Source organism: Phaenicophaeus curvirostris, chromosome 1 (assembly GCF_032191515.1).
Source record: "Phaenicophaeus curvirostris isolate KB17595 chromosome 1, BPBGC_Pcur_1.0, whole genome shotgun sequence".
NCBI lineage: Eukaryota > Metazoa > Chordata > Aves > Cuculiformes > Cuculidae > Phaenicophaeus > Phaenicophaeus curvirostris.
This window is the reverse complement of record NC_091392.1, coordinates 37203367-37224893: the sequence shown is the minus strand read 5'-3', so window position 1 is coordinate 37224893 and position 21527 is coordinate 37203367. Positions and strand designations below refer to the sequence as shown.

The following is a 21527-nucleotide window of genomic DNA, read 5'->3' as shown; positions in this document are numbered from 1 at the left end:
CTGAGGATGAGTACAGCCTTCTACTATGAGATGATGGGCTTGATAGATTAGGGGAGAGCAGCGGATGCTGTTTACTTTGACTTTAGCAAGGATTTCAATACTGGCAGTAACACACTCACAAAATGGTGAAGTACTGACTATGTAAGTACACAGTGAAGTGGAGTGGAAACTGGCTAAACTGTTGGTCTTCAAGGGCTGGGATCAGCAGCATGAAGTCCAGCTGGAGAGAGTCATCCGTAGTGTACTCTCTGGGCCAATACATCTTCATTAATAACCTGGATGATGGGATAGAGTGCACTCTCAACAGTTTTGCAGATGGCACAAAGCTAGGAGCAATGGCTGACATGGTGATGATCTCTCGGGGAGATCAAATGGCTAATAAAAAGTGACTCAACAGTAATCTCATGAACTTCAACAGGAAATCCAAGTTCAGCATCTGGAGTACAAGCTAGGGATTGACTGGCTGGGAAGCAGCTTTGCAGAAAAGGGAGAAAAAAAAAACCAAAAAAACCCAAGCACCTGAGACAAGTTGAACATGAATCAGCAATGTGTCCTTGACACAAACAAAGCCAAAAGCACATGCTTAGGGATGCTTAGGAAAGGCATCGCCAGCAGGTCAAGGGAAGTGATCCCTGCCCTTGGCTCAACTCTAGTGAGATGACATCTGGACTTCTGGGTCCAGTTCTGGGTTGCCCAGTACAAGAAGGCCAGGGATTTACTGAAGCGCACCCAGAAAAAGATCACAAAGATACTTAAAAGACTGGAACATCTCTTGTTAAAGGAAAGGTTCAGAGAGATATTACCAGTGTGCATAAATGCCTGATGGAGGAAGTAAAGATGGGGAAAGTCAGATTCCTCTTAGTGGCTACCAGTGACAGGGCAAGAAGCAATTAGCACAAGCTGAAAAAACACTTAAGCAATTCCACTTAAATATTTTAAAAAAGCTTTTTTAACTGTAAAGGTGGTTAAACACTGGATTAGGTCGACCAGGGAGGCTGTATAGTCTCTACCCTTGCAGCTGTTCAAAACCTACCAGGACACAATCCTGGGAAGCTTACTTTAATTGATGCCACTTTAATCAGAGAGGCTGGACTACAGAGTCTTCAGAAGTGCCTTCCATCCTCATCTATTCTACAAGTCGACATATGGAGATAACATTGCCACATTTATCCATGCAAAGTGAAGAGACAGGCCTGATTATCAAAAGAAAACAATATTTCCATGGAGCCGATGCTGATGTTTCTACCATCTGAATTTATTGCTGGTTGCCTAGGAAGTAAATGATTTCCAGTTTCTCATATTGTCTCAATATATCAGCCTCATCAACAATTTCCTGTGCTGCAAAATGCCCTGCAATACGGCAAAGCAGCAGCTTCCTCTGATCATCATCCAGCAACACATCAGCTGCACAGATAACAGATGTGGGCGAGACCTTCCGAGAGAGAAGGTCTGGGAGGACTAGTAAAGAGTTCAATTGTTGTGTGGGCAGGTTTACAACATCCAGTATCGGTCTGGCTTATGTTAGAGTTATCACACACTATGGACACACAACCTGCTTCTTTTTTTTTTTTAGGTACTATGAAAGGCTATCATTGGAAAGCTTGATGTTCAACAAGTTAGAAATTTACTTTACAGTTACTGTACCTCAGACTCCCTTCACAATCTTTCTAGGTGGGATCTGTTACAAAAACAAATAAACAACAACAAAAACCCCCACAAGAACCGCATCTGCAAAGATAACTAATAGGCCTTTTCCTGAAGGATTAATCACAATTTTCAAGCAGACTATAGGAAAAGAGCCATTTCTAAATACTCCTTAGCCCAGAGAGGTTCAAAACCAGAAAACAGTCTGACAAGAGTCACAGGAATAGAGGAAAGGCAAACAACATCACAAGTATCTACTGGATTGCCTTTGATCTCAAATTCAACAGTAAACCTATATGGTCTCTTCTAAATTTTTTCAGATATCTGACAAAAAATTACTAGTAATAATTTGTAAGAAATGCTTATTAGAAAATTGCCAACACTTGTTTAATAACAATTCCCTGCAAACGTAAAAAAAGGCTCCACAATAGAACCTCTACACACTTGGAATCTTGCTTAGCAAAACAAAGAAACCCAAAACACTGCTTGGAAATGGCCATAAAATGATAGACTTCTAGATGGAAAAAAAAAAGCCTGCCAGATTAAACGACTGCATCTTACTCTTGCACATATCCAGTCAGTGAATTCTCCATTCACTGTACTGCCCTCCCCTGTCAACACACAATTCTTTCCATGTCAGAAAAGCATTAGGTTTAAAAGACCTCATTCAACAGAAATCAAATTGGTTTCCAGGTTGCTGCTCTTGTTCAGTTTTGCATAAGATGGAAACTTAAAAAGTGTGTATATCAAACACTTAGAACATCATTATCCAAGCCATATACATACAAACGTTTTAGTATTTAAGCAAGATAGTTACACTCACAGGTAATTCATAAAAGCTTGCTTTCATACCTGCTTTGTGAAATGGATAATAGTCCACTGTTAAACAGCTGAAGGAAAGCTGCATGGCCCCTCCTGTAACACGTCTATTTGGGTCTGTAAAACAAAACAATGCTCAGCCCTGCAGCCATTGTATATAGCATGTTAGCTCTCATGCTGCACTCCTTTTAACACCCAACAGCTACTTTTTCCTCCCCTTTACTGGCTCTCCTTTCAATCTCCTTATCTTCCCCTCACAATTTTCATTCAGCTGGTCTTCACTGGTTTCTAAAGATCAGCCTGTAGAAATCTGTCACTGTTCTGCACTTCGTCATCATTGGTTCAGATTTCCTCACTGCTAAATTTTAAACTTCATGACCAAAAGTAAAGGACAAACAAAGAGATCTCACTAAGAATGGTAAATCCCAACTGCAGCCAATACACTGCATGTACAAAAATACACCTCTAGCCAGTCAAGCTTATGCTCTGCTGCTCTGCAGGTATCTTCCCTCATCAGGGAAATACATTCATTAAACTCTAAGTTTTTCCACATTCTTTTCTTCAGCAGACCTTGTATGCCTCTGTATATTTTTGCAGTGACTAGTCAGCTTCTTGCGTACACACCGATACATCATTCTTTTCTGATCACTTTTAAAAGGCATAAAAGGAGTGTCATTAGTCTTTTTTTTTCCTAATTATAAATACGGCACACTGCAACAACTTTTCATTTGAAAAAATACAAATATAACACATAAAATTAGAAGACTTCAGTACACTTGTTCCATTCTTTCAGTTTGCTGCAGAGCACACCAAATTCTCTAAATCAGTAACACAAAGAGTGGTGCTCTTTTATTGGTCTGTATTTTATAAGGAGTATTACAGAAGCAGACCGTACAGCCATCTTTTCAAGCCACAGTAATGCTAACACTGCATTCTTGACAGCAAATTTGTAACAGAAATAAAAGTATCAATCAGACTGAACAGAATTATTTCCTAGAAGGCAGGAAAAGACTGAAGCCACTGACACTATTAGCAGTTTTTATGGCTTTTATCCTAAAATAATTACATTTAATAATAAAACGTTGTCCTGATAGAGAAAGCTAGACAATTTTAAATGTGTCTACAGACACTGGAAGACAATTCTCAATTTTCCTCTAAAATAAAGACACGCTCTTGATTAACGTAAGAAGACATTTCGAGTAACACAGTAAAGACAATAAAAAGTTCACAGCCACGCTACTTTAAAAAAAAAAGTTACCTTTTTCTTTAGAATGGATATCGTCACATATATGTAGGTCCAAATGGGAAATTACTAAGTGATGAGAAGTTTCCTTAACGTCAAAATCATTAAACAATTTTACTATTGCATCATTTTGATCAGGTGCTGTTGTTGTCTGGTGCGCTTTCACCTGCTGGGAGCTGGGCGCAGGGGCAGAGCTCTGAAAACAATATTTAGTCATATTGATTTATAGAGTTTATCCTTCCTTTCAAGTGATAAGTATCCTTTTATTTCCTCAAATCAGGCCTTTGAAATAAGAAAAAATCTGCACCATACCCACCCACCTTGGATGATTACTGTGATTTAAGTGTGCTGTTTTAGAATAGCCAAGTTAAACTAATGGCTAGATGTCACAAAGAGGCAATGTCAGCTCATCCTCAATTCCCCTTTTTCCCCCCACACCTTTACATCCTTGTCATTTGCAGCACTGGTAATTTTCAAATTTTTATGGCAAGCTCTTCAGGCCAGCAGAAAACTATCAATTTTTTGTTAGGCTCGTTTCTTCTAGTTTAGTTCCCCCAAATACATCACAATAGCATCAAAACATGAGCCAGTACCAGGGAACTGGTGAGATGCAAGTACAGGGAACTGATGAATCAGGACCTCCCTGCTCAGTAGCATCAAACCACTAGACTGCTGTAGCTAAACCATCAAATCACATCGTAAGGTACGCCCAGGGAATTGGTTGAGTCACTATCCTTGGAGGTATTTAAAAGACAGGTAGATGAAGTATTCAGTGATATTGTTTAGTAGTGGACAGGTACAGTTGGACTTGATAATCCTAAAGGTCTTTTCCAACCAAGTGATTCTATGATTCTGTGAGATCAGGACCACCGAAAGAACTGAAGGTCTCCATTAGAGGACACTAGCTTTAGTCCAAGATTCTACACAAGAGATTTTACCCAGTAAGTCTTAGTAGTAAATCATGTTTTATTTTTATAGGACATATCTTTTATCAATGCATTTGTGCAGTTTCTTCACAGACAAGATGACATCCTTTCCCCCAACACTCACAAAGCCCAATTGTTCTAGTCTGTCATATGTGCTAAAAGACAACCAAGATTTACTTAAGGCTATCTTACATGCAGCATCAACATCACACCTATGCCACCAGAAATATGTTAGAAGTAGAAATATTTTTCACTATATACTCCAACAAAAGATCTGCATGAAGGGAAGTTCTTACTAAGAGCTGATTTTCCACTAATATGAAAACAAACTAGATGAGCACTTTATATCATTTTAGTATGCACATTTATCCACACATTAAGGTTACCTTACTGTGCCTATTTTTTTTTTTAGATTAATAACCAGAAATTATTTGGAAAGTAAATTTACTAAACACTTTATCAACTGTTAAGTAAACACAAAGTCTAAACACTCTGTACGTGGATAAAGAAATAAAACTTTTCTGTTTCCTGCAATTAACAGCAATACATCAAATCTGGTACAATAAATACTACTGTGATTAATTCCCAATGTAATTTAAGATACACAGCAAAATGGAAATTAGTTACTGAACATTCTCTAAAATAAATTAACATAAGCAATCACAGTGTGTTGTATGTTAGAACATCTGATAATGATATAGTGAGACAAGTAACTACCGTACCTGTGTTGTTTCAGAAGCCAAGCTTTTTCTCTGCTCTGTTGATTTCTCTATGGCTTCACTAAGAGACTTGGCATACTGCACCATGGCTTTCAACTGGGAATCAGTCAAAACCCATAGCAAATCATCCAGAATCAGGACCAGTTTTGATGCCACAACATTACAGTCCTTTAACTGTAGAAATATAAGCAAGTCAAATGGGTCTATTAAATACATAATTTCTTATATTGAATACCTAAAAAAATATGCCGAATGTAAAAACGACAAATTTCTTCCATATAGATAAAAAAACATGTTTTATTTTAAATTGTATTCCTCTCATTAACTGAAAGGTATCTATGTAACAGTATATTTATGCCTTACTTTTAGTTTGTTTGGCAGGCGTTGGACTTAAGCCAATGCATTTCTTTAAAGGTGATGGAAATATTGCCTGAATCTAGAAAGGTAAGACAACATGCATCGTCACAAACAAAAAGAGAGTCAAGGAAAATCTCCATCCTTTAGTAGATGCAGGAGGGAACACTGCCACCAAGCAGGCTGTGGTACTTAATGCTCTCTTTGCCTCAGTCTTTAATAGTCAGACCAGTTACCCTCAGAGTATTCAGCCCCCTGAACTGGAAAACAGGGACAGGGAGCAGGATAAACCCCCCATAATCCAGGGGGAAGCAGTTAATGACCTGTTGCACCACTTGGTCACTCACAAGTCTGTGGGGCTGGATCAAGAGTACTTAGAGTACTGTTGCGGTGAATAGAATTAAATCCAGTTGGCAGCCTGTCACAAGCGGCATTCCCCAGGGCTCAGTTTTGGGGCCAGTCTTGTTTGACATCTTTACCAATGATTTGGATGAGGGGATCAACTGTTACCTCAGTAAGTTTGCCGATGACACAAAATTGGGCAGGACTGTTGACCTACTCCAGGGCAGGAAGGACCTGCAGAGCGATCTGGACAAGCTGGATCAGTGGGCAGAGGCCAGTTCCGTGAGGTTTAACAAGGCCAAATGCCAGGCCCCGCACTTCAGCCATAACAACCCCATGCAAAACTACAGGCTTGGGGAACAGCAGCTAGAAAGCTGCGTAGTGGAGGAGGACCCGGGAGTGCTGTCTGACAGCTGGCTGAATACAAGCAGCAGTGTGCCCAGGTGGCCAAGAAGCCCAAGAGAATCGAGGCTTGTATGAGAAACACCGCGGCCAGCAGACTAGGGAAGTGACCGTCCCCTTCTACTCAACATTGGTGAGATCACTCCTCAAAAACTCTTTGCAGTTTTGAGGCCCTCACTACAGAAGGACCTTGAGGGGCTGTAGTATGTCCAGAGAAGAGCCATGAAGCTGGTGAAGGGTCTGGAGCACAAGTCTTACAAGGAGCAGCTTAGGCAACCAGGATTGTTTAAGAGGAGGCTGAAGGGAGACCTTATTACTCTCTACAGCTACCTGAAAGGAGGTTGTAACGAGATGTGGGTCTCTTCACCCAAGTAACTAGTGATAGGACAAAATGAAATGGCCTCAACCTGCATCAGGAGAGGTTCAGATTGGAGATTAGGAAAAATGCCTTCACTGAGAGGGCACAGGCTGCCCAAGGAAGCGGTTGAGCCACTGTCCCTAGAGGTGTTCAAAAAACATGTAGATGTGACACTTTGGTCAGGGTTTAGTAGGCACGGTAGGTTTGCACTGATAGTTGGGCTTGATGATCTTACGAGGTCTTTTCCAACCTTAATGATTCTATTATTCTCTGAAAGCTCTACAGACAATTTCATTAGTAGGACCTGCATAAGGTCTTCATCTTCAAATTCTGCCTGTAATACTTCTTAAAACTCTACAGTCTTACTAATTACGTTATTTAAAATCTAGTTCACGGAATTCTATATTTCATATGGCCTAAATTTTAAACCTTTACAATATGCACATAAGAGTATGAGTTAAAAATTAATTCATAACATAATAAAAGATTTCAAGCTTACCCTTCTTTTAAGTGTGACCCTAATTTTTGATTGGTTAGTAATCAGTCGAACTGGAGCGCTCATGATTTCATGCTGAGAACTCTGGATTGCATCTGCTTCTATTCTTATCATCTGCCAGGTAATTTCTTTAAAAGTCAAAACCTTTAAAGAGAGACAAAAAACACCTTCATACAATATGACAGCTTACTTGCACCTAAGCATGTGCATGTGTATATATATACCCACACAATCACATGTATCCTTCCTACAGGGCGATATGAACAGAACAAATACAAGCCACTTATTTTTCTACTTACAGGCGTCAGGAAGTAAAGCCCTGATCTTTATCTCCAGAATGTCACAGTAATGTTAAGCTAATTCCAATCAGGCAGAAGTAACAAGCAGCATTTGAAATATTCAGAAGAATATAAAGGTCACAATTGTTGTGGCTTGTGTTGCTTTTGGTTGAGGGGAAAAAAAATAAATAAAAAAAGATTGTGTCGTTCAGCTTCAAAACGCTATATCCTAGTATATAAGAACAGAGCCATGAGGGAAGCAAAGCTACTAGATAGGAGAGGTTTTTGAAGTGTTCTACCTCAATTAAAAGAGAAAGTTAAACAATGAGCACATTTTATGCCATATAGATCCCACAAACTTTGGTCCCATGACATAGATTTCTAGAAGACACAGCAAGCAAATGTTAGAATAACCATACAAGAGCAGCAAGTACAGATGGATGTTGAAAATCAAATACATGAAAAGTAGTGATTGTCCAGCAGCAACATCTTGGAGAATGTCAAATGAGCGGGTCATCAAGAGAAAAACACATTAATTCTAGTTTCCCCAAAACTCCTTCCTACATTACCCTCTGAAGAAAAAATATCAATCATCGAAAAGGTGGAAGAGGAAGAGTTCATTTGCTATGTGTCTTATTTTTCAGCCATGATTCTCATCTTGTCATTTTGAAAAGTGTACAGCCCAGGTACTGCAAATATAAGCAGACTTAGGAAAGACATGCCAGAAGCGTCTGGGAAGGGGGCACACACAATGAAGTAAGCAAGATGGAAAGGCACAGTGCAAAGTAATCTGAAAAACACTATTTGCAGAAATGCAGTGTGCCTACCCTCCTAGCCTAGCCTGCATTTTAAAACGGAGAATGTAAGGTGGAGCAGTATGTATGCTTGCCCTGGTCTTTGGTCTTCACTAAGCATCCACTTTGTCCACTGCTAGAGACATGACAGTTGATATGACTCACATCCACCATTTTCATATCCTTGTGTTCCTAGAGAACAGCTGAAATTACTGAGCACAGAAAGTCTCCATTCCCAGTAACAGCAAGTTTCCCACACTGTACGAGGTTGCAACTCAACTTCCTCCTCCTTTACCACAAAAACAAAGAAAAAAAAGGCAAGTAAAATATAGTATTTACCTCCCCACGTTGAGCTTCTTGTACTCTAGTAAATCTGAGGTCACCATGTTCCCAGTTTGCATTTACACTATATATTCTCAGCTGGGAAAGTTCAAACGAAGCATTAAAGGTTTTTGCACCAATCCTTATTACAATGGAGTTCACGGAAACTGAAATGCCTTCTACCACTTTTTCAGCAAAGCCATATTCACTAAAAAGTGAAATGTCAACATATTAAATACTCACCTAATGCAAGGGCACAAAAGTAAACTTATTAAACAGCTGAAATACAACATCAAACAAACCATAAAGTAAGTTCCCAATGTATTCCCCAGTTAGGAGTTTTTGCCAAATATACTTGATCCAGTTTACAATAATTCCTGCCTTATGACACTAATCTCAAAGTAGTCATTAAAGAACACACTTTGGACCAAGATCCATCTCCATAAAGTATACCAATTAAGGCAATTTCCCCATGATAATTATTTTATACATACACATATAAATGCATGAAAACTAAAACATATGTACATAACAGTCTACAGCATTGTGCAGAAATCTTGTGTACACACTTGTTATTCTATATTATATTATTTACTATGTTTATACATGTTTACTGTATTATTCCTTATGCACACATGAAGAATAATTCACGTCAAAATAACTATTTGAGAATTTCGGTCTGGTTAGTATTTATAAGCCAAGTTATTCCACCCATTAAAACTAATATCTTTCATATATGCAAAATAGTATAAAGTATTTGCTTTCTTTCATTCTATAAAAGAAAGGCATCCTAAATGGTGGTTAAATTCCTATACCAAAGTAATGTGTGTTTCAGAAGTAAAAAAAGCAGTTACAATTATTTTTTTACTAAAAATCCTACATGTTCTCAAATTTTTAGGTTAGTGAATGGAAAATTGTATTTTAAATATTATTTTAACATCTAAAATTTTCTGCTTTGTCTCCCCCCACGCACACACACACTTGTTTTTTAAGAACATCTTATGTGGTTTGTCACTCCTTTCCTTTTTATAACTTCCATCCTACACAGAATCTCTATGGCAATGATTTTCAAGCTGTACCCTAGAAGACATAAGGGCCATGGACTTCTACATATCACGCAGAAGTTAAAATAAGAAAAGCAATTGTATCATCAAATTAATTTCTCTGTTTATGGGTCCCTATGTCCACTGAAAAACGGTTTGGGTGCACAAAAATGAAATTACTGGGGAGATGCGTGTGGAAATCACTGATGTAAAGCTACCTCATCCCACGAAATTACTTGACTTTTAGGCCCATATAGCTGTGTGTGAAATCTTTCAGTGAAATTTGGCTGATACAAACACTACACTAACAAATAGCCCTTAATACTGCTTTTAGACAAAATAAAGAAAAAATAAAAATTTTTTAAAATCCACCCCAACATTATATATACTCTTCTAATAGGTTGAAGGTAAGACATCTCTAACTTTTTTTAAAAATCTTAGTATCAATTAAAGTTGGTAAATTTTTTGATGCGGCAGTTGCACCCATATTAAACATGCCTAGAAAGCTCCATACAGAGTTCAGATGTTCTTTCTAGGCTTGGTTCTTGATAGTTCCATTATCACTATACATATGTAACTCCAGCCACAAGTAATAGAAAAATATTTTGCAGAGGTGGAAATGGAAAGCTGCAACCCCATATACTTCTGAAAATGGATCTAACTGTTTTATAGTAATTCAGAAGTGGTCACCTAAACTTTTTTTGATCCAATTACATGTAAGTATCATCACCAACCTCTGTCCAGATGCAGTTGCTATAGGAGAGGGTCCGTTAGGGGCACGTGGCTCTTCACATGTGCTCATTTCCATTACAACTTTATCCAAGGACTTGAAAAACAAAACCAAACAAAAAATTTGAGACCTAGAATTTTACAAAGTAAATAGATGGCATATGAAGAACAAAAACTCAACCAAACAAAAAAAAAACATTTGAGAACTTCTTCAGAAATATACAGAAAACACTTCTTATCATGTCAATTTGCCCATAAATTTTAGTGATGCAGCAGAATTATATTTTTTTAATATTTCTTCATATACAGTGAATTCTAACAGACCTTGCCAGTCAATTGTTGGATTACAGAATTATTGATCCCTGAGTATTATTTATCCATCACACACATTTTCAAACATTGCATTTCAAGAGGGCACGATTTAATGTACACTCATCTGGGCTTTCTTCCCATCTGGCTGTCCTTCTGCTGAATTATCTAATACCTACCGAGTTTTCTACCTAGTTCAATAGGTTCAGAAATTTTTTTTGGTAAACATTTAAAACAAGTCCACTAAAATTTGTGACAGTAGATAAAGTTTTGTGCTGTATCTTTACACAAAAATCTGAATATATATAATATATACATGAGCGTGCATGCACTCTGTGTATATATGAATCTTCAGTGCATTCAACAAGAAAAACATGTAATTTCTAAGAAGACCTATTCTAGTGCAATTCGTAACACATCCTATTACAGTAAAATTGTATGCTGTTATTGGATTCTTCATACTTCATGTGGGACCCTTACAAAATGGAGATGGGAACTAAGGGAATGAGGCACCTAAATCCTGTTTTAACTGAAGGTAACATTTAAGTAGCAGAACTATAACATACTTCATTAAAAATGCATACTATCAGCAAGGTGAACAGAACGGGAAGCCCATTAACAACATAACAGCTAATATTACTTTCCTGTCTACTACTGACTTTATACCATCCCTTCTGAACTCCTGCACTTACCTTCTCTTAGGCCAGACAAACCACACTGAAAAGCTTTGCCCTCAATTTTAGATTTTTCATGATTCAACGTGCCCTACCTACAGAACTTTATTGTCATATTGCGTTAACGTGCCCGTCTTCGTAATTCACTTGATCCACAAACATTTTTCTGTGTTACTCTAAGCCATGAAATGCCCTGAATTCATAAACAACCCAGAAATTCATAAACTCTCTATTCTGGATTTATACATACGTCACTATATTTTGATGCTTAAAGGGAAATGTTAGCTGTTAACAGTAAATTTGGATATTTTAAAATTATTTTCTTGGCTGCCTCAATGAATAATTTCTCTTGCCAAACAAAAACAGAGAAAGAAAAACGACAAGGATAAAACTCAATCCCTTCATTTGAGGTTAGTGGGGGCAGAGGGAAGCCAAGATTTCACCTGGTTATCCTAATATTTTTGGATGCTTGCCCACTCTTTTAAGGTTTCTTAAATAAAGACTTTTGGAACCATTTTCTTCACTACATGAGTAGAACAGAGAACAGTAGAGCGAAAATTTAATGAGCTGAAGAAACCTAGATGTAGATATCTGTCTATTCTTTTCTCACCATCAACTACTGCACTTTGAGAGAGGGAAATCTTCTGTATAGTATCCTTGTGTCCCCAAAGCACTCCTCAAAATAATATTGTTTATCATGTAGAAACAGAAATGGATGATGAGCAAAAATAACTTAGTATTTGCCACTATGTTGACAGATGGATTTTCATAAAGGGCAACTGTGGTCAAAAGGAGCATCTTTGCCAGGACAAGAGGGTTCTAGTTACCCCCTATGCTATGCAGAGGATGCTGTTGCAGTTTAATTGAACTCAGTAGCAAAAAAAAACCCCACCAAAATAGTGGAAGTTCAATGTTTTAATAATTAAAAGGTCTCATGGTGGGCATTTAGCCCACTGAGTTCCCCTTCCCTAATAAATCAAAAAGGCTGTTATACAGTCTGCCACTGCAGAACAAACTTTTGTTATCAATTTCCATTTAATACACTTATTCAAGGAAAGCTTTATGTAAAAAAGGTGACCTTGAAAGTTATCTTAGCCTCAAAGATTGCTCACGTAAGTTCAATAGGAGCAAAGCAAACAATCAGGCCATGCTACCATAGGTCAAAGCACATAATCTTTAAGAATAGCACAGCTTAAACTGATTTCCTAATTCGGCAGTTGCATCCTACAGTTAAGAGGTTGAATCATCCCACTGCAGCATTACCAGATTTAAAGCTCTGCGCATCAGGAAGAAGTGGTACAGACATTAGTACATTACATGCAGGTCACTAGCAAACACATCAAATATTTAAAACAACATGTCTTTTCCAAGTCTGATTCAGAACTAAGGAATCACAAGCACATTCAGGAATCAACTGGAAGACTGGGACGCATGACAGTTAAAGGAATATTCATTCCTAAGTAAACACAACTAAGTTAGTTTAGCCATTATCAAGCAAATAGCTTCTGGTGCTACCACACTTCTTAGCACACTTAAAAATAAAGAACAAGATTAAGTAAATGCAAGAATTATCATGACTTCTAATTGTTGTTGAATCCTATTTATGTATTTTGCATCCTGATTATATCCAGGCTGAACCCTAGGCTGCTACAGAAACTTTGTAAATGTTCTATGTATCAATTCTGCTATAACTGAGATCACCGAGTACAGTAAGGATATAGAACAGAAAAGTTCTTTGAAAAGATAGCTCAAATAGATAAACAGGAACTTTTAAAAGACTTAGTTGGACAAATAACTGCTCTTCAGGTGAACTCAAATTAAGATGCAGTGACTGAAGAACTTGATACAAATTAGCTAACAGTCAAATATAACAGTGATGACACCCAAAGCCATGGATAAAAAAAAACTAACCTACCAACAAAAACATTAAGGCATTATGTCTCGACCTTCCACTACCCAGAAAACACTTAGTAAAGGCCTGTCTCAGTTTCAATTGTTCTTTCAGTTATTTCTATGGTCAACTCAATGATAAATTCTGCTACAAAGAGTACATTTAGAATACGATTGCAGAACTCACCAAACAGATGGGATGTGTTTTCAATTTTGTCCATGGTATCTGCAAGGAAAAACATTATTCTAAAGCAAAGTAAACATTAAAAATACAGTAGAATAAAGCTTGTGTATACAAATTATATTTGTAGCACCTGAACTCAAAACAGTATTACTTGCAAAACAGCAAGTTTATCTGAAAATAATGTAAATTCATGCACACACAGAGATTTATTTTAGGTGTTGAAACACAGAACTTCAAAATCTACTTATCACTGAGCAGAAAACAGAGAAACAAAATAGAATCTCTCTTTTTAATACTAAGCTGTCAATCAGAAAAAGCAGCACCGTCTTCCACATTCTTTCCTTTAAAAGGAAAGAAAATCCACATTTGCTCTGCTGTCTCACAAGTAATTGGATGGCTGCGATAAATCATCAAGCTCACTGCAGAAAAATCGGGACAATCTCCCATCCGGATAAAAAGGGAAAGGGGGAGGGAAGACTGAAGACCTGCCAGTTTGACTAGATCATAACTTAGGTCAAAAAAAAAAAAAAAAAAAAACCAAAAAAACATAGCTTCATTTCTTTCTCTCATACTAGTATAATCTAGGACAGATAAGGGGCATGGTTTAGTGTTTGATAGGAATGGTTGGACTCAATGATCCGGTGGGTCTCTTCCAACCTGGTTATTCTATCATTCGATGATATTACGCTGCTTCAATTTTTTTGTGGTCACAAGGACAAAAAAAAGGTAACACCTACAAGGTTTAGAGTGTTTCCACAATTCCCAGAGGGACCACAATCCCTTGGAAAGATAGTTTTGGAAATAAGAAAGGTATAAAAGTGAGAGAGACAGACGCAACACTTCTTCTCTTGAAGAAATTTTCTTCATTAATTTCTCTTCTTCTTGAAGAGAAGAAAACACAAAAAAGTGAATAATAAATAATTCTAGTATACCAATTACTAGGGGCAAACACAAGCTTCTATCTCTACACCTACATCAGAATGCGCAGGAAATAAATTCTATTCAGCAAGAAAAAATTTAATAATAAAAAAATCACTGCTTATTTTCACTGTTTCTGTACATATTTCATGTTATTACATGAGAAACAATTTCGTAAGAAATTAGTCCTGGTAACATCTTTGTTTTTCTCTAAAATTCTATCAGACACTCATTACAAATTTCTACTAATATGAAGTTGCTTGCAAGTTGCAAAGACAGAGGGGAAAAAAGAAAGAACTGCCTAATTACCATTCCAGCACAATAAAACACTCACCCTAATGGATGCTTTATTGCAAAAGACCTTGTTTATAGCAAGCCATGTTGGAAGATCCAGCATGTTCTGAAGCACCTCTTGATCCAGCTCTAAATTGGTCAGCTGACCTTCCCCCTTTAATGTGCTCAGGTTGATCTTGTCAGGTGAAAGATTTTTGGTGAACCTAAAAACAAACACACACCTTAAGAGAAAGCATATAAAGCCATCAGAGCTGTTCCACACATACCAACAATTTAACTCAAAGTAATAGTCTGGGGGGCTGAGGTGAGGAAATTATCTTAGATTCTTAGGTACAATTTCACCCTGGAAAGAAATAGTACCACGGAAATCCTTTCTCCTTTTAAATTTTTGCATCTCATCAACTCTGTTTACAAGTACATAAAGAGAATTAATATATTATGAAGTATCTTGTAATTTGTCCATCACCCTGAATAACAACTCCTTGGTTGGAAGTATTTAACTATTTATTTTAAACTATATGAGGTAGAATTGAATCCATTTAACATCCAAAACATCCAAACCCTCTACAACATACACTGTCTTTCTCAGAGCAAGCAGGTGTGACTTAGATTCGCTCAGAACCAGTAGCAAAAAGCTAGCCCTTTTAAATAGTACATTTACATATATACTTACAGTTAAAATCTTGAAATGTGATGATTTATTTACAATATCCTTCAGGTTTAATCATAGAATTTAAAAGTGTAACTTCAAAATATATGTGTATATATATACACACACAAAGCAGCATGGTGTATGTAACATATTTGACGAAAACTCGAAAGGTTAATCCAATACACAAAACCTGTTCACTAATTATAAGAGTATATATGCAATAAATTTCATTATGCTTCAAAGGCACCATGATTTGCTGATACAATACAACAGTCTGTGTGACTCTGTGTCAAGTGGCTCACATACTTGTGAGATAACATGACAAAAATCATATAAGTAATTAAGTTGGGGGGAGATAGTGGAAGAAAGTGAAGAAAGCTGATAAGCCTTTCTCCTGACAGCTTCAAAGTGTTGCTGAAACCATGGCAGGCATTTTCTCAGCCCAAGTGTTTAGCTGTGTTCTTCTGATGGCAAGCTTCAGAAATACACTTACCCAAGCTGACTAAACCCAAACCCCCCATTTTACCACTCCCATAAAACATTCAACCAGACACCATAAACTCACAGACTTTCAGCACCTGTCAATTGAATCACAAAGAGGGAGCTCTCAGAGGTCAAGACATCTGGGGTGGTCACAATGTACAGGGAAGAAGCTTGTTAAAAATTCATTTATTTATTTATTTATTTATTTGACTATGCCAAGTCTGAAATAATTCAGGGTGTATTTGCAAATAATACTAGACACGTTGCTTATCACAAAAGTCCTGTAGTTCTTTCTGTACTACTTAAAAAGTATAAATTATACAGAAGGGATGAGCTTTGGTTAGTGAATAATACATATTAATAATGCCAGTATTAAAAATATAATAACACCATTGACAAATATATTTTCCTTCACAACTAATGCACTAAATGCTCCATTTATAAACCTTATGAGGGGAATAATGACTTCAAAATATTTAATTTTCTGGTTACCCTTCTTCGTTCTTTTTAACAGAAGCAATGAGAAGAGCTGAATAACCTGCCTTAGCAAAACTACAACACGTGAAGCCTCATATCTCAGACAGCATCAACAAGTCTAAGCTGACTCAGCTAATTCAAATTCCTAGAAGAGAAAAAGCAGCCATTCAGCATTCTCAATCACATCATAGTAGCTCTCTTTTGACTTTCTAGATGAGGGTGTACATAAGAATCACAAGATACTGTTATTTTAAAGTCACATTTACACAACGAATGCCATTAGAGAGGTCCAACACAAAAAAAACCTGAGACTAACCCTGTAGCTGGGGAACCAGGAGTGAGAGGAGACAAAAGGACAGTTACAGACCATGTTCTAACCTGTCATGGTGAGACAGGGCTCAACCCGATTGCTTCATCCAGTGGATGGGTGTTCAAATAGAGACATTCTCTTACTCTCGGTCAGCAAATGTCAGCGTGCAAGAGTGAACAGTGAGTTAACACCAAGTTTATTATGATACTGAAGAAATCCATGACAGAAAGTTTTCAATTATTGACTGCCACACTCTTCATCATAATAATATCTGTCTGTTCCCAAAGTACAGGGCTAGTCACTTTTGGGTTTGTGTCAAACCTTGCATTCTGCCACTGTGCACACACACAGTCTCCTAAGACTCTTGCTCTGTAGAAGAAGTCGCTTCACGGTTCCTTGTCACTATGCCACACAAGAAACATCACACAACTTGTAGGCAGATCTAACCACCATCTCGGTCTCAACTGCAGACACATCACAGGGGAATCCTGAGGATCAACAGGAATGGGTTTCTAAACTTCATAGCAACAAAGACACCGTTAAATGGGAGAATGGAGACAGCAAAGCTGATTTTGAGCTACTTCCAACATCCTTCAAACAGACAAACTAGGAGCCAGTTCCTTCTAACAAGGAGCAGAATGACAGGGAAAACAATCTCGAAAAGGAACATATTTTTTTCCACCCATTTCTATATATTTTTTTTTATATCATCTGAGAGCATTATTTTGAATCGGTTACCCTCCTGCTGTCAGCAAAGGGAAAAAAGCTCAGAGTACTGTTTCATTCAACAGAGACCATCTGTAAGACTACACCCTTCATTTCAAGGGTCACAAAAAGAAACTTAACAGGTGAGTTACGACAAGGTATATCAGGTGTAGGCACCTCTAGCAGCAGATCTCTTCCTTCCACTTCCACAGGTGGAATGTGACTGATGAGGAGATGCTGAGGAGCAACCACAGCTGTTTTGTCTATCTGCTTCATCCAGAGCCAATTTTCCACTGAGGATGCCAACACTCTATGTTTCTGTGCCAGTTTCCTGCTCCTTCTAAACTCAGTTGTTCCATAGAACATGCTTTTGTTTGCCTGTTGAATATTTTCACCAATTTAGAACCGTTTCATACTACTTGCTATAACAGGAAAACCTTTCTATACAGTTTTATACAGCGGTCTCTAAACACTAAAAATTTAGAAGTTAGCTTATGTGGGCAGCTAGCCCTGCAAAACACAATGTGATCATACCCATTAGTAAGAATTAATAAGAAATCAGATCTTTGTGCATAAAATCAAAAGAAGAGCCAAATGACCAAAAAAAAAAAAAAGTAGCATTTTGAGGGGTTTTTTTTTAAAAAAAAAAGCCTTAGGGTAAGCACAACTGTTCAAATAGTTTTATTCTAGGACATGTCCCTCTGAGCCGCACTGCTTTGACTTTTCTTTTCGGTGTGCTTCACATTTAGCCAACAGAGACTCAGGGAGAATGCATATCATAGACACCCTGATACGAGTCCAGTGCAAGTTGTAGTGAACCTGCCATGAGTTGGCATAATCATCACTGACAAAACTGTTACCCAGATAAAATCTGAAATTGAATATTTTAATACTGTTAATTTTTTATTTTGTTTTTAAATGTTAGTATTATTCTAAACATTCTGATGATGGAGATTTATTGCAAGGTAGAATTTAAGAAGCAGGCAATACAGTTTTGGAGGTTGGCACGTTATCTCTATATCTAAGGAACCACTGTGTCTCCAAGTCTGTCTCTTAGAACGCTTAATTGCTTGAACTCTGAGAACATATTAGGCTATCATATTTACAATTACATAAAAATTACAGGTAGAGAGGTACTTCCCATAAACCTAGGGCATAATCTTGTTATTCTGAATATGCAGCAATTAGAAATCTTTGATCATGTCATGGTGTTTCACCATCACAAATCTTTGATCCACAAAAAGACATATAAAAATTCTCCGTGAGCTTTTCATACAACAACTCAGAATGTCACCGATTTCATGATAAGCACACATTCCTCTCTCTGACTTGGCATAAGCAAACAGCTCTCCCCTTCCAGCTTGCCATTTGTTTTTCACCCTGGTGTTCACTCCTTAGAACAAGTTAATTACTCCTTAAAAACTGGGTCAAACAGGGAGCAGAGGCCTCAACAACACGGCCATTTCCCTGCACAACATCCCATGAACTCCTGACCAAAACTCCTTTCCAAAGGAACAGACTGAGTGTTATTGCCCACTACCAAGTACAAGAAGTGAATAAAGCAGAATAGAAGAAAAATAATAAGGAAGAGCAAGAGGAAAGGAAATTAGCTGAGTTCACCAAAGCTTTCTGTTACACAGTTTTGCGGTGGCAGTAAGACATCATTGTTACTGAGGCATTACATACTTGGTTTGCTAATACCACAAGCTATTCCAAGTAAAAATATTTTCACAGACTTAGATTGAACTTGACAAACTACCCCTCCTTTCTCAAAACATAGGATCTGAGATTCAAATTAGTGTGTCTGATAGCATGAAGTTCAATTCAGTTTAATGTTAAATTCTAAAAAGTAGATGAATGCTATAAAACATTTGACATTTTGAAGGCAAGAATCCAGAAATATGAAGTTATCAACATCACAAACAACCTAACACAGCTCCCTTGAGCACATGTATATAGACACATGCACACACTAAATATTACTGTGCAGTTAGATAGACGGTTCAACTTTAATTTACAGTGTATAGACTCAGAGATGGTGAAAAGTGTAAAGACTGCACAGTAGTAAGAATCATATGTAGCATAATAAGCTATAATCATTGTATTTTGTCAGGACCACAACAGTTCTTTCAGTTCATTCCTCTCTAAAACAACTAAAAACCTACACAGAAGATTCATTTTTTAACTTGCCCAAAATATTTACTCACTAAAGTTTGGTTTGCAACACTGCAGGCTTGGAAGTCTGAATGGAGAACTCCTCTATGCTTGCAGAAAAAATAACTAAGAATTAAAACCAGAAACAAAAAATAATCAAAAATAGTAGAGAAGACTGGGGGAAAACACTACTCCGAAAGCATAAGCCTATCACATGTATAGCAAAGGCCACAGACCACATGAAACTTAGAGCACCACTCTGCAAAGAGAATACCAGATGCCTTGTCAACTTCATCAGAAACTCCAACATCTGGATTTCATAGAGGAATAACAGAAGTCTGGATCAAATTTGGATACGGGATCCTCAGCTGTTCTGCACATCTCCTGAACACACAATCTCTTCCACCGGGCTCTATCATACGCCTCCCCTGCTTTTTAAATAGAACCATAAAATAATAGAATAACAGAACAGTTTGGGTTGGAAGGGACTTTAAAGATCATCCAGCTCCAAGCCCCCTACCATGGGCAGGGACACTTCCCACTGGATCAGGTTGCTAAAAAAAATTCCTTCAGCAATTTGATTCTATGTGTATGCTCTAATCATGACAGGCTCTTAAATCATAATACATGCCACAGGTGAAGGATCTAGAGAACAAGTCCTGTGAGGAGCAGGTTAGACAACTGGGCTTCAGTTTCTTCTTTTTTTTTAAATTTATGTAGCAAGTCATAGGACAAGAGGAAATGGCCATGAATTCACCAGGGTAGGATTAGATTGGAAATTAGGAAAAAGCTCTTCACTGGGAGGGCTATCAAGCACTGGCACAGGCTGCCCAGGAAAGTCCTCGAGTCCCCATCCCTGGAGGGATTTAGAGAACACGTAGACATGGTGTTTAGGGACATGGTTTAGTGGGTGGATTTGGCAGCGTTAGGTTTCCTGTAGGACTCAGTATCTAAAGAGCCTTTTCCAGCTGAAATGATTCTATGGTTCTATGTCTTGCCTATTTCCCTGTTATGAACTAGAGCTCCTTAAAAAGATGTAAGGTTCAAAAGAACAGGCTCTGAAAAGAGGCAACACAGCCTAACAAGCACAGGCAACTGTATTATTAATAAAACAGCAGAAATGGAACAGAAAAATAATTGGGTTTTAGCCCCGTTTCACCTGGCTGAACCACATTATTAGATCACTAAGGAACTCTATATGATTTCTGAAGCAAGAAAAACACTCTTTTTTCAATTGTGTTTCTGAGAAGATACTGGCTTCCCATGACTCTAGGTAACAGAGAGTAGGAGGTCTACTACCATTCTGCTCACTGGAGCACTTCAAATTTTAAGGCTTTGCGTTTAAATAGAAGAGGAACAAAGCTAATGCTTTGTCACATCTGCCACAGCAACTAAGTATTGGGATCACCAGTGTCTACTTTTAAGAGCGAGTTTCTTTCATCTAGTGTAACACCACAAATCAAAGCTGATTTTCAATAACTTGTTTGATCTAAAAAAAAAAAAAAAAGACTAAATTTCCCCCACCTTTGAATAAGAGGGGTGAAAAGAAGAAAGTCTTAGCAAATGGCATGATGCAGGCAACACAACAATTTACTCTTTTGTATCTTCTTTCCTGTAGCCATAAGAAATTCAGTGTCTTAGGAACCAAATACCACCTGCAAATACATAGTTCAGGAGCACTACTATATTTTTCCCACAGCAGCAAATCATTAGTTAAATCCAAAGTACCAAGATACTCAGATCTAGTTAGATAAGTACAGTGACATTTAGAAGAGTTCTTAGTAACATCCCCTTCTTGATCCAAGTATGACCAGAGAGAAAAGAAAAGGTGAGAGGGACTCCACTTATATAGGATTAATGATTTAGCTGCCAGTAAATGAATGACAGACAGACTAAAGACAGGCTTTTCAGATGCAACAAGTGACTGACCTGTACTGAAGCAGTAAGGCACTAGTGAAAATCTTGCATGGATGAAATACATCAGGAGAAAAAAACAAATGCAAAACCCA

General features: G+C 37.6%; 1 protein-coding gene across 3 annotated transcripts in view; it reads right to left on the bottom strand.

The window, feature by feature from the left end:
* The window catches only part of BLTP3B (bridge-like lipid transfer protein family member 3B), a 54888-nt gene that overhangs the window by 23586 nt on the left and 9775 nt on the right, over positions 1-21527 (bottom strand). For all 3 annotated transcript variants that reach the window (XR_011337065.1, XM_069852957.1, XM_069852965.1), the window contains 8 exons: positions 14778-14940; positions 13529-13567; positions 10474-10565; positions 8715-8904; positions 7307-7447; positions 5355-5525; positions 3722-3902; positions 2497-2580 (listed from right to left, as the gene is read on the bottom strand). Coding sequence is in view for 2 of the 3 variants with exons in the window: in XM_069852957.1 (XP_069709058.1) it covers positions 2497-2580; positions 3722-3902; positions 5355-5525; positions 7307-7447; positions 8715-8904; positions 10474-10565; positions 13529-13567; positions 14778-14940 (1061 nt within the window). In the remaining variant the exon portion in view is untranslated. The remainder of the gene's footprint in view (positions 1-2496; positions 2581-3721; positions 3903-5354; positions 5526-7306; positions 7448-8714; positions 8905-10473; positions 10566-13528; positions 13568-14777; positions 14941-21527) is intronic.